The sequence below is a fragment of the Chrysochloris asiatica genome, unplaced genomic scaffold (assembly GCF_000296735.1).
Source record: "Chrysochloris asiatica unplaced genomic scaffold, ChrAsi1.0 scaffold00211, whole genome shotgun sequence".
NCBI classification, from domain to species: Eukaryota; Metazoa; Chordata; class Mammalia; order Afrosoricida; family Chrysochloridae; genus Chrysochloris; species Chrysochloris asiatica.
Genome location: NW_006408729.1, coordinates 385,119 through 402,092, shown reverse-complemented (window position 1 = coordinate 402,092; position 16,974 = coordinate 385,119). Strand labels below are relative to the sequence as shown.

General features: G+C 36.7%; 1 protein-coding gene across 1 annotated transcript in view; it reads right to left on the bottom strand.

Moving 5' to 3' along the window:
• Positions 1–8,974, bottom strand: part of TACR3 (tachykinin receptor 3) — a 151,983-nt gene extending 143,009 nt beyond the window's left edge. The window contains exon 1 of the mRNA XM_006872709.1: positions 8,424–8,974. Coding sequence (XP_006872771.1) covers positions 8,424–8,974 — 551 coding nt within the window. The remainder of the gene's footprint in view (positions 1–8,423) is intronic.
• Positions 8,975–16,974: the final 8,000 nt, after the last annotated feature.

The following is a 16,974-nucleotide window of genomic DNA, read 5'->3' as shown; positions in this document are numbered from 1 at the left end:
GAAGCCCTGTAGAGAGAAACTATGAGTCAGAATCAACTAAATAGCACTTAACAACAACTACAATCAAAATGTAATAACATTTTGTTGTTGTTGTTGTTGTTGTTGTTGTTGTTGTTAAGTACCATCGAGTCGGTTCAGACCCATAGCGACCCTGAATGTAAGATAAATTAAATCTATAAGTGCTAAATTTTAATGTGTTTAAAAGTAATAACCATGTCTAACTGGACCTAAATGTGTTCATTCCAAAGACAGCTCATCCAACAGAGTGTGAAAATTATCAAGCAATATCATTAATGTCACATGCAAGTAACATTTTACTAATGATAATTCAAAAATAGTTGTAGCAGAAACTCAATCTGGATTCAGAAGAGGACATGGAATTAAGTATATTATTTCTGATGTCAGATGGATTTTGGCTAAAAGCAGAAAACACCATAAAGATATTTATCTGTGTTTATTAAAGACTATGCAAAGATATTAAACTGTGTGGGTCAAAACCAATTATGGATATATTGTAAAGCATTTCAGAACATTTAATTGTGCTGGGGTGGATCTGTAAGATAAGCACTGGACTTTTAACCAAAAAGGAAGAACACACTCAGCATTTCTCAAGCTGAGGGAACTGAAGAAAAAAATCAAACCTCAACTTGCGGTATTGATAGATTCTATTGGTAAATTATTGAATGATGCAGAAAGCATCAAAAGAAGATGGAAGGAATACACAGAGTAACTGTACCAAAAAGAAACGTTCGATGTTCAACCCATTTCAAGAGGTAACGTATGATCAAGTGCCAGCGATCTCTAAGGAAGAAGTCCAAGGTGCATTGAAGACATTGGCAAAGATCAACGCATGGGGAATAGATGGAATACAAATTGAATTGTACAACAAAGTGAGGTGGTACTGGAGACACTTACTCATCTATGCCAAGAAATTTGGAAGACAACTACCTGGCCATCTGACTAGAATAGATACATTATTTTTGCCCATTGCAAAGAGAGGTGACACAACAGAATGTGAAGATCATCAGACAATATCATTGATATCCCATGCAAGTAAAGTTTTACTCAGGGTAATCCAAAAATGGCTGTAACTATACATTGACAGAGAACTTATAGTAGTTCAAGCTGGATGTGGAATCAGGGATATCATTGCTAAAGTAAGATTGTTCTTGGTTGGAAGAAGAAAATACCAGAAAGATATTTACCTGTGCTTTATTGGCTATGCAAAGGCTTTGATTGTGCGGACAACATCGTGAAGTATTAGTATTAGTATTCCGGAACACTTAATTGTTCATGAACAACCTATACATAGAGCAAGAGGCAGTTGTTCGAATAGAACAAGGGGATACAAAATGGTTTCAAATTAGGGAAGGTGTGAGCCAGGGTTGTATTCTTTCACCATACTTATTCAATCTGTATGCTGAGCAAATAATCTGTGAAGCTGGATTATATGAAGAAAATCATGGCATCAGGATTGGAGGTAGATTCATTAACAACCTGAGATATGTAGATGATACAATTTTGCTTTCTGATAGCAACCTTCAGTATGGGTTACATCTCAATGTAAAGAAAGCAAAAATCCTCAGCACGGACCAATAAACAACATCCATATTAAAGGAGTAAAGATTGAAGTTGTCAAATACTTCATTTTGCTCGAATGAGCTATCAACATTCATGGAAGCAGCAGTCAAGAAATCAAAGAACATATTGCATTATGCAAATCTGCTGTGCAAGACTGCTTTAAAGTGTTGAAGAACAAAAATGTCAATTTGAGGATTAAGGTGTGCTTGAGCCAAGCCATGATATTTTCAATAACCTCATATGTATGTGAAAGTTGGATGGTGAATAAGAATGTCCATAGAAGAATTGATGCACTTGAATTTGGGTGTTGGAGGAGAAAATTAAAAGTACCATGGAATGCCAGAAGGACAAACAGATCAGTGTTGGAGAAGTATATCTAGAGTGCTCCTTGGAAGCCAGGATAGTCAATTTCATCTCTCACACTTCAGACATATTTTCAGGAGGGAACAGTCACTGGAGAAGGATATCATGTTTGGTAACTTGGAGGGTCGGAGAAAAAGAGGAAGACACCCAATGAGATGGATTGGCACAGGCATAGCAACAATTGTGATGTTGGTGCAGGGCCAGGCAGTGTTTCATTCTGTTGTGCATGGGATTGCTATGGGTCTATACCAACTCAATGGCACCTAACAACAATACAATTAATATCTTGGTATTGCACTGTAGGATAAGCACTAGACTGCTAACCACAAGGTCAGTGATTCAAACCAAGAGTCTCTTGGACACCCTATTCAGGGTCAGTATGAGTCAGGACCAACTGGAAGGCACTTAACAATAGGGCCAGACACATCTTAGTCTATCCTTAAAGTGATTTTTTTTAAAAAGACGTCTCTTTCAACAGATTTCTCCACCTTCTCATTTCTTGTCTGCTGCTTTCATGGGCATTGATTGTGTGTCCAAGAAACCTGAAATTCTTGACAGATTTAATCTTTCTTCCATTTATCATGATGTTTCCTCTTAGTCCAGTTGTGAGGAATTTTGCTTTACATTTAAGTGCAGTCCATAAACGAAGCTATAGTCTTTGGTCAAGTGCTTAAAGTCCTGGTTTCTTTCAGTAGCTAGGTTGTGTCATCTGCATATCACAGATTGTTAATGAGTCTTCTTCATATTCAAATGAATTTTGAGATCTTGTTCATATCATCCAACTTCTAAGATTATTTGCTCACATACAGATTGAATAAGTATGCTGAAAGAAAACAACACGGACTCACATATCACCTGTTTTTAAAGCATGCAGTGTTCCCTTGTTCCTTTTGAAGAATTGCCTCTCGAGTTATGTACAGGTTCTGTGTGAGTACAGTTGTTGTTATGTGCCATCCAGTCAGTTCCAACACATAATGATACTCCAATGCCAAGGAGTAGCTATTGGGTTTAAACTACAGAACTATCTGGTGAGGTCCATGCGTATAGTTGTCTTTTATGTTGTTTAAAAATGGTATTTGCAATGAACAAGTCATGGGTCTTGCAAAACTCTATTATGAATCTTCAGCATCATTTCTATTACCCAGTCCATATTTTCCAACCCCTTTTCCTTTGCATTTAGTTTCCAACCTTTGCATTCTAATCACCAATAATTATCAATACATCTTGATTGAATGTTTAATCAATTGGTGATGGTGGTGGTGATGTGCCGTGGAGTCGGTTCCAACTCATAGCGACCCTGTACAGAGTTTCCAAGGCTGTACCTCTTTACAGGAGCAGAAAGCCTCATCTTTCTACCGCGGAACAGCTGGTAGTTTTGAACTGTTGACCTTGCAATTCGCAGCCCGATTCATAGCCACTACGCTACCAGAGCTCTTTCTCTTCAATTTCATCATCACTGACTTCAGTGGTTGGTACATAAATTTGAATAACAGTGGAAGTAAGTGGTCTTCTTTGTCATAATATTGATATTGTCCCATCACAGACCACATTGTACTTCGTGACAGATCTTGATATGTTGTTTTTGATGATGAATGTGGCACCATTCCTTTTCAATTTGTCATTATTGGTATAGTAAACCATGTGATTGACAGATTAAAAATGGCCTATACCAGTCCATTCAGCTCACTAATGCCTAGGAGATTGATGTTTATACATTCCATTTCATTCTTGACAATTTCCAATTTTCCTAAATCCATACTTCCCACAATCCATATTTAGATTATTAATGAATGTTCATAGTTATTTCTATTCATTTTGAGTTTGTGCCCCATCAGCAAATGATGGTCCCATGGGCTTACTCCATTTGTGTTATCATGTTCAACTCTTTTTGGGGAAGGCAGGTCTTACCTAGTAACATTTTGAGTGCCCTCCAGCCTGAGGTACTTATCCTCCAGCACTATATCTGACAATATTCTGGTGCTCTTCATCATGTTTCAATATTTAATAATCTTGTCCTGACTGTGTTCCACTGCTGTACATAAGGCTTTCAGTGAGTAAGTATTCTGAAGATGTCTGTTTCTCATTCTTCCTAGTCTGTCTTCTTCTGGAAGTTCAGCTGAAACCTGTCCACCATGTGTAATCCTGCTGGCATTTAAAATATCCGTGGCAAAGCTTCCAGGATCACAGCAACACACAAGCCACCACAGTACACCAAACTGAGAGACGAGTGAGTGGTGGTCCAGGATACTAACCATGGTATTTCCAATCATCTCAGATGAATGTGAAATCTGGACAATGAATAAGGAATACTGGAGAAGAATAGTTTTGAAATATAGTGTTGTTGAAGAATATTAGGTATACCGTGGACTGCCACAAGGAACAATTTTGTGTTAGCAGAAGTAAAGTTAGACATAGTCCTAGAAGTGAGGATGGTGAAACATCATCTCATATACTTTGGGCATGTTAGTAAAAGGAACCAGTCCCTGGAGAATGATCTCATGCTTGGTAAAGTAGAGAGTCAGAACAAAAGAGAAAATTCATCAACAAGATAGATTGGCACAGCGACACCAATAATGGCCTTAAGCATAGCAAAAATTATAAGGATCATGCAGAAAATGATAGTGTTTCTTTCTATTGTACATAGGATCACTATGAATAGAAGCCATCAGTGTCATCTAACAATCAGGACCACAACAGTTAAAACTGCAATCATCAATTCCTTAGGTGGCAAAATAGTGTAGATGTTAAGAGAAACACACACTCTAAATTATATTACAATGCTTTTAATCCAACTCTATGTAGATCTATAGTCCTACACAAGAAAGCATAACCTCATTTAAATAAGTATTATATTTGAATGTTACTTTTTAACTGGTGAGTTTGGGGAGGTGGGTAAAAATTAAAATAGCTATTCATTGGAAAAAAAAATCTCACTACCTCTCTCTCTTTGTGTTTATGTGAATTTTGGTGTAGTAGTGGTGATAAGTAGATTTCCAGGTATAATGGAATTGTTTAGAAATGAAAACATTCTTGACCACAAAGAAACAGTTTTACAGGAATTTACAATAAAACAAAAGGTAAAATCTTCAAGATATGAACAGAATATGTGACCTTCTCACATTCAAATCTTTTGTAGAGTTACTAATATTAAAAAAAAAAGTAAAGTCACAAAGCAAACAATTCTCCTAGTGGTGAATGAATACTGAACATTTAAAGGAAAACACAATATATTTTAAAATACACCATTTTTGTATCTCGGTCTGAAGCGATTTGATGGCACTTAACAACAGCATAATTCAACAAAATATGTGGCCATAAACATTGATTATGGAAATATCCACAATTATTTCAGGTCTAAAAATGCAGAGAATCAAACAGGTTGCAAGCATTTTGTTGCAGCTGAAGGAAAACCATACATAATCCCAGTTAAAGCTAGAACTGCTTTTACACTAGGAGAATCTTTTGATTTTAGAGACAGAACGAGTCAAATGTATTTTTCACAATGGTAGGAGGATTAAATTCAGTTTATATAAAATGGGGATAGAAAACAAAATTTAGGAAAGGAAGAATTTATGTTATCTTCTAACCCATGCATTCCTTGATTAAGAAAAACTAGTTAGGGATTATTTAACTTTTGTTAAATAACTATTTTAATGTAAATTAATATCATTTCTTTTAGCCAATACAGTTAACTGTTTTCTGAGTTATATTTGGCGGATAAGAAGTCCATGAAACCATAACCAAAGGTACTGGGATTCATTTTAGTTTCATAAGAAACTGTCTCGGTAATGTCAATCTTGAGAACTTTAATCTGTAAAATGACTTCAAATCTCACAGGGCCTGCTTTTTTCACTTCATATTTGATTAACCACAAATGCAGAAAGACACTATGGGATAGTAAATTATTGAATTAGAACAATCATTAAATTTGTATAATCTGATTCTAAAAATAACTTAAATTTTTTTTCTGTATTTCTTTTCATCAACTGTCTACTCATTAGGAGATTACTTTAAAAGATATATTTAAAAGTGAATTTCAGTATGTGATTTAAGTATGCTTCAGATTTTATTGCAAATTGTACGCATAACAATTTTTGCAATGTTTCCATGATTGGTAATATAATCTAGTAAAGAAATTAAATTTAAATTCAGAGGAACATAATAAAATGGCATTGCATTATCATTTAAAACAACCTTAAGAACAATTCAAATTCTCTATAAATGTTGGCAGCAGAATACTGTTAAAATATCTTCAGAATAGAAATGCTAATGAAACATATTAAAATTTTTATAGAATTTTATAGAATTAAGGAAATTTTATAGAATTAAGAAAAATGTAAATATTTTATACTATGATGTACTAAAGCCTCTGTAATGATCACATTTAAAAACACATAAGAAACATAACAAACAAACAAAAAATACAAAGTAAAGATAGTGCTTATAATAAAAGAACACTTTCTTGGAAGAGCAAGATTAAAGGCAATTTTAATGTCAGACTTGGGACTGATTTCACTGGGTTGTACTTCTAGCAGAAATGAAGGGGTGAGATATGTTTGGGAGACAAGATATTAAGAGGAAATGTCAGTCTGATAGTTTCTGAGGTTTTATAAATGTGTAGTTTGTGCTTATTTGGTTGTACTCAGTGGCAACTAACAACTGATCTCCAATTTAAGCATCTGTCCCAGCATTAAGGGAAAAACACATTAAGCCTCTTTATTCTTTATCCAAAATAATAAACACAGAGAACTGACTTATGGAAAGAACTTGTTTTATCTTTCTTTTTACTTTTCTTTTTATAAAGGTGGCTGAAGGTATTAACAATTAATATTTAATTTGATGTGAAACAGGTTTGTGAACATATTAAAAAGTGAGACTCCGAGTAAAGTGACATCCCCCTCATCGATTCTCCATGTAGTTGTCAATCACAAAACCAAGATTAGAAGCATTTGGTATGATTCATTTTCAACTTGATATTGATTTAAAGTGTAACCAACTTTCATCTCTAAGCTAGTATATCCAAGGAGCTCTGGTAGTGTAGTGGTTACGAATCGGGCTGCTAATCTCACCGTCAGCAGTTCGAAACTACCAGCTGTTCAGTGGGAGAAAGATGAGGCTTTCTGCTCCCATAAAGATCTACAGACTAAGAAACCCTGTACAGGGTCGCTATGAGACGGAACCGACTCCAAGGCACATAACAACAACAACAACTTTCCTTAATAGGGAATTCACTATTACATTTCCACAGCATACATATTTCATACTGTTTAATATGCGAAAACAAGTGCTTAAAAAACTTGAACATGGGAACAAATATTAAGGTTTACCCAGACTTTGTTAAAGTGTCTCAATTACCACTGTACCAGATGTGGAGATTTATTTTTAAATTATCTTAATTGGTTGTAATGAAACGTGTTGCCCATCATCTGAAAGATTTAGATGAAAACCTTTCAGACATAGGATTTACTCCTTTCAAGGTCTGCCTATTACATAAAGTTAAACCTAACCCTGTTGTTGTTGTTGTTGTTAAGTGCCATCGAGTCGGGTCCGACCCATAGCGACCCTGGCACAAGTCAAACTATAGGCTGACAAACCTTTGGAGGGAGCTTCCTGGGATCCTCCTTGGCTGGAGGGTCAAGCCAATGCTGACCTGGGACATGGATAAGGGATAATGGGCTGAGATGAGAAGCAGCAGGAAAGAGAGAGAGAGAGGGAAGGGTAGAAGGTAACTCATAGTCCATTTCTCTGCCAGAGTAGTGACTGACAGAGAAATCAGAAAGTACTGCATTTTACAGAGAACACAAAGGTGGCATAATTGTTCAAAGTTAGTTAAGAAAGTTTACAAGTATGAAGTATCTACAATAAATGCTGCATGAGCCCAAACTCTAAGGGATTGCCTAGTTTTTCAAGTTTGTTAAATTTTCCACCTTTGACAAAGCACTGTTTACCACTTTTCTATCACTCTTAATTAATGGAAAATGTATGAGATTTCCTTCTCTGACAGTGTTATACAAGTTAAGACTTTGACAGTAAAGGTATGGCGCTGCAGGATAATAATGCAAGGTCAGTTTGAATCGCAAAGTCAGCGGTTCAAACCCACCAGGTGCTCCTTGGAAACCCTATACAGGGTGGCTGTGGGTCAGACCCAATTCAATGGCACGTAACAATAACAATAGCAACTGTACCCTAAGTCTATGCTCCTTGAATAGCAGATTTTAAGAATTCACTCATCAGCCTTTTCCAGTTCCTCTCTGATTCCCTTAATGGGACTCAGGAATTTAAAGCAGGAATAGGCTGGAAGGCAGGAGTGGGCTGAAGAATACACGGAAGCAGAAACTGGTTCAGCCACTGGAAGTTAACACATGGACTAGTGACAGCATTTCTTCAAGAATGTTTTCTTAGATACTCTCTTTTTATTGAAGCTATCACCATTTCTTTTGCAATCTTATTCCACTGCTCCCTTCTCCCTCCATCCTCACCTGTCCACCGCAATGGCTGTCATAGAGTAGATGCTGGCGAACACTGCAGTGATAGGAAAAAAGTTCTGGAAACGGCAGTAGTTAGCACCGAAGTACCACTCACTGTGAAGCGCATATATGAAATTGACTAAGGTGTTGAACGCAGCCATGGAAGCATCGGAGAAAGCCAGGTTCACCAGGAAGTAGTTGGTGACGGTCCTCATGCGCTTGTGGGCTAGAATGATCCAGATGACTATGAGGTTGCCAAAGACAGCGACGGCAACAACCACACCATAAGCTAGGGACCAGAGTGCGATGCGCCAGGATGGCTGTACAAACTGATTGGTGAGATTGGCCCGGGGCTGGGAAGGCGCCAGGGAAGCTCCTGGTAATCCTATCACAGAGGAGGTAGAGGCAGAAAGGTTGCCTTGGACCAGCATTTGCAACCACTCTGATCCAGCGGACTCTGCAGAAGCCTCTGCCAGGAGCGCGGAACTCAAATTTCCTCTGGCGTCCGCGTTTATGTCTCCCGTGCTGTCGGTCCAGTTCGCAGCTGCTGTCAGAGATGCCATCACAGTGAGTCTGGAGCGTCGGACCTCCTCACTCTCCAGCGGCCAGTCTCTGCAAGTTCCCCAAGTCTCTGTCTCTTTCTCTTCACGTTGTGCGGGAATACCTTCTGACTGGCAAGAAAGCTTGTAGAGAGAAGTTACCGCGGCCTCTGCTGGTTGAGGGAAGCTTTCAGGCAGCAGATGATGGGTAGTAAGAGCTGCACTTTCTCCTGCGTTCGCTAGTCTGGCAGGAGGGAGGGATGGAATTCTAGGGAAGAGGGATTTTAGGGGCTGTGCTCAGCAGAGAACTCGGGTTCTGCCCAGTGCGCAGCTCCAGAGCATTGGTGGGAGCATTTAGACTAGGCTGCTGCAGTGCACTTTATATCTCCTGGAACCCCCCCAGTTTTGGTGACGTCGTCTGGGCCAAGAAGCTGAAGAGCCCCTTAGCTAGTTCCTACTCCCAGCCCTCCAATTTCCTTCATTTGCTTCTTGCTTCTAGTCACCTTGCCAGATGGTGAGTGGACTCCGGAAAGGAAGGACTGCTCTTTCTCAGCAGCAGCACAAATCTTTTGAAGATTGTTCTTCCTTTTTCAACTTTGTTGAGGTCATTGTTCTCAGACATTTACTGTATTCTTTTTTGCATGAGTTTAATTCATGAATTTAATTCATGAGTTTAATTCTTTTTTGCATGAGGCAAAGGTACAAGTCTAGAGGATTTTCCTCAAAGAGTCTACTAGATCTGTGCTTTCTTTTCAGGCATATTGGCCTTCTCATTAAACTTCCTACTCCTGTGTATATATGCTCACTTCTTACATTAACCTGTTTTCCTACTTTCTCTAACCTCTATCCCCACATATCAGTCCTCTCTGACAAGGTGACACCCAGACAGGGACTTTAGGTTCTACTGATTCTGCATGGAGTGCGGTAGCACAGGTAAGACAAGGCAGAAATCCAAGATTGAGATTTTCTTGAAACACCATGATGAGACCTAGATTTATTCATTTCTCTAAAGTGAACATTTCCTGTGAATGATTCTAAATACATACACTTTTATTGCTGTTGTCGCTATTGCTGACCTTTGGAGACTTGGTTTTGACTTCCAGACCAAGCTTTGAGAATGTATAACTTTAATTTCCAAGGTTAGATAACTGAATTGTTTCAATACACTTTCTCAATAAAAACTGGCAGGCAGTAATTGTGATTACCTCAAGTGCTTTTCCCAAATATTTTCAGGTAAAGTGGATTTGACAATAAGTTTCATTTGCTTCAAGAGACGGTAGCATGTGATTTGTGGATAGTGTATGCGCTTTAGTTTCAAAGTTCAGAGCATCTTCTTCAAAATTCCGGCTGTGATTTTGGCACAAATGGGCAGACAAGGGACAATATTTTCCTTCTGATAGTTTCATAACTAAAATTGTATTGTGTATAAATAAGTTTGAGGTAAATTGATAATAATTATATTAACACAATGGCTGGACCATTTGAACTGTTGACCTTGCAGCTAGCAACCCAACTTGTAATCTACTATACTACCAGGGCTGCTTGATAAATGATAGATAAAGTTAATAAAGACTCCTCACATACTGTTTACTAATTCAAAATTAAAATATTTTCTTTTGAAAAGCAGTATACATTTTCCTGCCAAGTTGTCACCTAGGAATTCTGGAGTTATAAATTAAAGTGTCTTTTCCTCTAATGAGTCCAAGGAATCATTTAAACAACAACAAAAGCCTATATGAGAGACATATATTGAAATAATTGCAATGTGCCATCAAATTTATTCTGACTTATACCAACCCTATAGAACTGAGCAGAATTACCCCATAGGGCTTCCAATGTTGTAATCATTAGGGAAGGTGCCCTGGTGGGACAGCAGTGACATGCAGGGATGTCAATGAAAAGATTGAAGTTTGTAACCCACCAACTGGTCCAAGGGAGACAGATGTGACGATCTGCTCCACTAAAGATTTTGACCATGGAAAATCTCTGAGGCAGTTCTTTGAGTTGGAATCAATTTGATGGTACCCTAGAATCACATTCTTTATGGGAGCTAATTGCCAGGTTGTTTCTCTTGAAGAGAAGCTGGTGGGTTCTAACCACTAAGAACACCAAAATTGTCAGTCTTGAGCTACTAAGTGAAGGAGAAGAAAGCATGGTAGAGGAAATGGTAGCATACCAGAAGCATTTAGAGTAGGGTTCCATAATCTTGCACTTAAAATCTGGGACTGTGTGGGTGCATTTTGTTGTTGTTACGTTTCACTGAGTCCATTCTGACTCATCACAACCTTATTTACTACAGGTGCCTGCTGCTGCATCTCCCTCACCATTGTTAGGCTTGATCCCATTGTTGCAGCCATTGTATTAATCCAGTTCTAAGAATTGTGGCTATACTTTTTCCAAGACAAATGAGTTCATTCTTCTGGCAGTCAATGGTATAGTCAATAGTCTTCAATATATGACTTAATTCAAAGGCACAAATTCGTCTTTAGTCTTGCTTTTTCGTTGTCCAGTTTTTACATGCATGTGAGGTAATTAGAAAATACCATAGTTTGAGTCAAACGTTCCTTAGTCCTCATTAACACTTTCAGGAGGTCTTTTGTAGTATATTTTCCCAATAAAATATGTAATTTTATTTCTTCAATAGGTGTGGCACTACAGGATAAGCACTGTATTATTGCCTTCAAGGTCAGCAGTTCAAGCCTAACAACTGCTCCTCAGAAACCTCATACAAGGTCTCTATGAGTCAGAATCAACTCAACAACACTCAAAAACAACAACATTTCCAAAAGTGTTGATTGTGAATCCAAGTAAAAATATATCCTTGACAACGTCAATCTTTTCTGCTTTTTTAAAAAATGTTGCTTATTGGTCAAGTAGTGAGGATTTTTATTTTCTTTACATTGATATGTAATCCATACTGAAGGCTGTGTAGTCTTTCAAATCCTCTTCCCTTTCAGTAAGCAAGAATGTGTTATCTGTATATCCCATACTGTTGGTCAGTCTTCTTACAATCCTGATTCCTTGTTCTTTTGGTATAGTCCAGCTTCTCAGATTATTGTTCATCATACAGACTGAATGATAATGGAATAATTATTTACTTAGCATACACATAGAATAAGTATGGTGAAAGGATACAATCCTGATGCAGACCTTTCCTGATAGTATATCATTCAGTATGCCCTTGTTCTGTTGAACTTCTTCTTGGTCAATGTACAAAGTCCTCATGAACCCAATTAAGTGTTTGGAGCTCCCATTCTTTGTAATACTATCCATAGTTTGTTATTAATCATATAGTCATATGCTTTTGTACAGTCAATAAATAAAGCATAAGAAACCATCTTTCTGTTACTCTGCTTTCAGCCAAGGTCTATCTATGCTGCCAGTGGAATCCCTCATTGCATAACCTCTTCTAAATCCAGCTTGAATTTCTGACAGCTCCCTGATGATGTACTGTTGTATCAGTTTTTTAACTGATGAAACATGCAATCAAGACGTATTGGTAATTACTGGTGATTGGAATGTCAAGGTTGGAAACAAATAGGAAGGATCAACAGTTGAAAAATATGACCTTGGTGATAGAAATGATACTTGAGATTCCATGGGAGAATTTTGCAAGAGCAATGACTTGGTTGGCATCCTGCTGTGGCACTGTGGGATAAAACACTGAACAGCATGGTTGGTTTGAATAATAAGGTCTGTGGTTCAAACTCACCAACCACTCCTTGGAAACCCTATACAGGATCACTGTATATACAGTAGAAAAACTCCATATCATCAGTCAAAACAAGACCAGGGGCAGACTGTGGAACAGATAATCAATTGCTCATATGCAAGTTCAGGCTAGAGCAGAACAAAGTTAAAATGAGTCCATGAGATCCAAAACATGACCTTAAACATATTCCATATGAATTTAGAGAATATCTGATGAGGAGACTTGATGCATTAGACACCAAAGACCTTAAGAGTTGTGAGATGACATCAAGAACATCATACAGGAAAAAAGCAAAAGGTCATTAAAAAGCCAAGAAAAAAGGAAAAGATCAAAATGGGTATCAGAAGAGACTCTGAAACTTGCTCTCCAGTGTAGAGATGCTAAAGCAAACGTAATAAAGCAAGCAGTACTAGAGCTGAATAGAAAATTTCAAAGGGCACTTTGAGAAGACCAAATCAAATATTAGAAGGAAATGTGCAAAAGCCTGGAGTTATGAAACCAAAAGGAAGAACACAGCGTTTCTCAAGCTGTGAGAACAGATGTTGAAAAAAATATTTGCAATGAATAAGTCATTGGCCTTACAAAATTCTATTGTGAGATATCTAGCATTGTTACTGTTACCAAGGCCATACTTTCCAACTACTAATCCTTCTTTGTTTCTAACTTTCACATTCCAACCACTAGTAATAATCTATGCATTTTCGTTGTCTGTTTGATCAATTTCAGATAGAGGAAGTTGGAAGCATTCTTCAATTTAATAATACCTGACTTTAGAGGTTCGATCATAAGTTTGAATAATAGTGGTACTAACTGATCTTTTTGTTGCTTTAGTTGCCATTCAGTCATTTTGAGTCATAACAACCCTGTACACAACAGAATGAAACACTGCCTGGTCCTACACCATCCTCATGATTGTTGTTATGTTTGAACTCATGGTTGCCACCACTGTGTCAATCTGTCTTGTTGTTGTTGTGTGTGTGTTGGGGGGGATCTTACTCTCTTTTGCTGGCCTCCAATTTACCAAGCATGATATTATTTTCCATGGACTGGTCCCTCCTGGCAATATTTTCAAAAAATAAGAGGTCTCACTATCTGTGCTTCAAAGGAGCATTCTGACTGTATTTCTGCCAAGACATATTTGTTTGTTCTACTTACAATCCATAGTATTTTCAATGACTTTATGCAGCACTGCAATTTAATGAATCAATACTCCTATGATGTTCCATACAGTCATGCCTTTGCATAGTCAATAAAGCACAGGTAAATATCTTTCCAGTATTTTCTGCCTTCAGCCAAGTTTCATCTGATATTAGCAACGATAACCCTAGTTCCATGTCCTCTTTAGAATCTAGCAGTTATATGTTGATACACTGCTATAACCATTTTTATAATAATCTTCAGATAAGTTTAACTTGCATGTAATATTAATGATGCTGCTTGATGATTTTTGCATTCTGTTGGATCATGTTTTTTTGGGGGGAAGAGCATGTATATAGATAACTTCCAAGCAGTTGATTAGGTAGATGTCTTCCAAACTTATTGGCATAGACAAGTGAGCACCTCCATCACTGCAGCTATTTGTTCCAATAATTTCTGGAACTTTGTTTTTTGCTCATTGCTTCAGTCTGTCTTGGATTACTTCCTTCAATACCATTGATTTCTGGTAATATGCTACCTCCTGACATAACTGAACACTGATAATTTATTTTTGATATATTTATATTTTTGATATATTTGATATAATTTATTTTTTACTGTGTATTCCTTCCATTTGCTTTTGATGTGTATGCATCATTCAATATTTATCCCATAAAATTCTTCAACATTGCAAGTTGAGACTTGAATTTTCTCTCCAGTTCTTTCAGCTGATTGTGTTCTTCCCTTTTGGTTTTCTAACTTGAGGTCTTTGCATGCCATTATAATGATAATTCATCAGACTGCAAAGTCATTTGAACTACAAGGTCCTTGGTTCAAGCTCACCAGCTGCTCCTTTGAAACCCTATACAGGGTTGTTATGGTTGGAACTGACTCAAAGGCACTTCACAACAAGAACAAATTATGTTTTGAGGGGTTTTTTGTTGTTGTTGTTATTTAGAGCTACTATTGATTTTTTTCTGTTCAGCTATCATACTTCCTCATTTCTTCCTTTCCCTTTAGCTTCTTTACACTCAGAAACAATTCTTAAATTCTCTTCCAGCATTCATTTGACCTTTTATTTCTTTCCTGATTTGTAAATGGTCTTTTGCTATTTTCTTGTATGATTATCTTGATGTCATTCTGCAACTTTTCTGGTTTTCAGTATATAGTGTCGAATGAAACAAACCTGTTATTGAGATGGTCTCTAAATTTAAATGGGATATATTCAATATCATATTTTAGGTCTTATGGACTTATTTTAATTTTTTTCAGCTTTAGTTTAAACCTGCAATGTGCCATTGATGATTTTCACACAGATGGCCCTGGCCTCGTTTTGTTCTCTAATGGAAGAGGGCTAACTATTAACAGCAGAAATGGTAGCTAACACCATGTGCATTTCAAGTGGTTCTGCTTACACAATTATGACGGAAAAATTAAAGTTGAGCAAATTTTCTACTTGACAAAACGATTGTGCCCAGATTAGCTGTAGACAAGGCGCAGCTTTCAATAGACAATTTGCACATGTGGGGTCAAGATCCTGAAGGATTTCTTGGAAAAATTATAGCAGGCGCTTAAACATGGCTTTACCAGTACAATACTGAAGACATTGTTGTTGTTGTTAAGTGCTGTTGAGCGACCCTGTATAGGGTTTCTGAGGAGTGACTGCTGAGCTTGAACCACAGACATTGTGGTTCAAACCAACTTTGCAGTCCACCACATCAACCCATAGCACCATACCAGGACTCCAATTAGCACCATCAAAGTAATGACTCTGAAGAGGTGAAAGTGATCCAAACAATGCAAAGTGAATTGGTCAATAACAAAGTTTTTTACATCAGATTTTTAGGGAGATATTCAAAGCATTTAGATTGCTGACTTAATTAAGTATAAAGAATGATAACACCTGCTTACTGTGAGACTGTTTTTAGAAAATTCATGAACATTTTAGCAGAAAATCTGCCAGAAAAACTTTACCACAATGTCCTTGATCAAAGCAATGATCCTGCCTATACTTCTCATTAAACAGAGTAACTAAAAAGAAAAATTTTTATGGGAAATCATTAGGTCTGATGTGACTTTCTTATGTTTACTAATCTTAATTAATTAATTAATTAATTATTTTTTACAGATAGCCGTTGTTTTCAGTTAATAATGTAGTGAAAAAGACTGCATTGGCAGAATTAAATTCCTAGGACCTTCATTTTTTTCAAGATGGTCTATATGACTGATATCATCACTAAAAAACATGTTGACTGGACACACTTTATGTAGAAAAATAAAATTTATATTTCCATTTATATCTTTTACTTCCATTTCCCATGAACTTTTAAAGTTGCTTATAAAGAACACTCTGCCTAATAATCACACAATATATAGTGCACCTGGACCAGATCACTCTATATAATAGACTATATTTTAGAACATAAAGCAAACCTCATTAGATATAAAATGGTTGAAATCATGCAAAGTATTTTTTACCATAATGTAATAAAGCTAGAAATCAAAAACTCAAAACCAAACCAAACTATCTAATAAATAGAATCTAAATAACACTCTCTAAAGTATCCATCCAATGTAGAATTACATAATAATTCATTCTATGAAGAAATCATGAAGGAAGTGGCAAAATACTTAAAATTACATGAAAATGAAGACACAAATACCAAACATTTAGGATGTAATAAAGTCAGTGTTCACAGGGAAATTCGTAGTATTGGATACTTACATTTAAAAAAAGAACAAAAATCCCAAATCAATAGCTTAACTGTAAAACTTGAGGAAATAGAAAAAGAAGAATAAGAATACCCAAAGCTAGCAGAATAAAGGAAATGATAAACATAAGAGAAGAAATCAATGAAATGAAAACTAGAAAAACAGAAGACTCAATTCACAAAGACTATTGGGTCTTTGTGAAGTCCAACAGAATAGACAAACCATTGACAGACTGTTGAAGGAAAGCCTAACTATGGGGGGAAAAAAGGATACATTGTATCAAATTTAACCAAAATAAGAAAAAGCATAATGTAATATTGTGAAAAGTTATTTATAAATCCTAGAAAACAGATGAAAGGGGCAAATTTCTAGAAACATGACCTACGTAAAACAACAGAAAGCATAATAGAAAATATCAACAGATGATAGTAAGAGAAGAAATTCATCAAACCTCCCTCCTCAA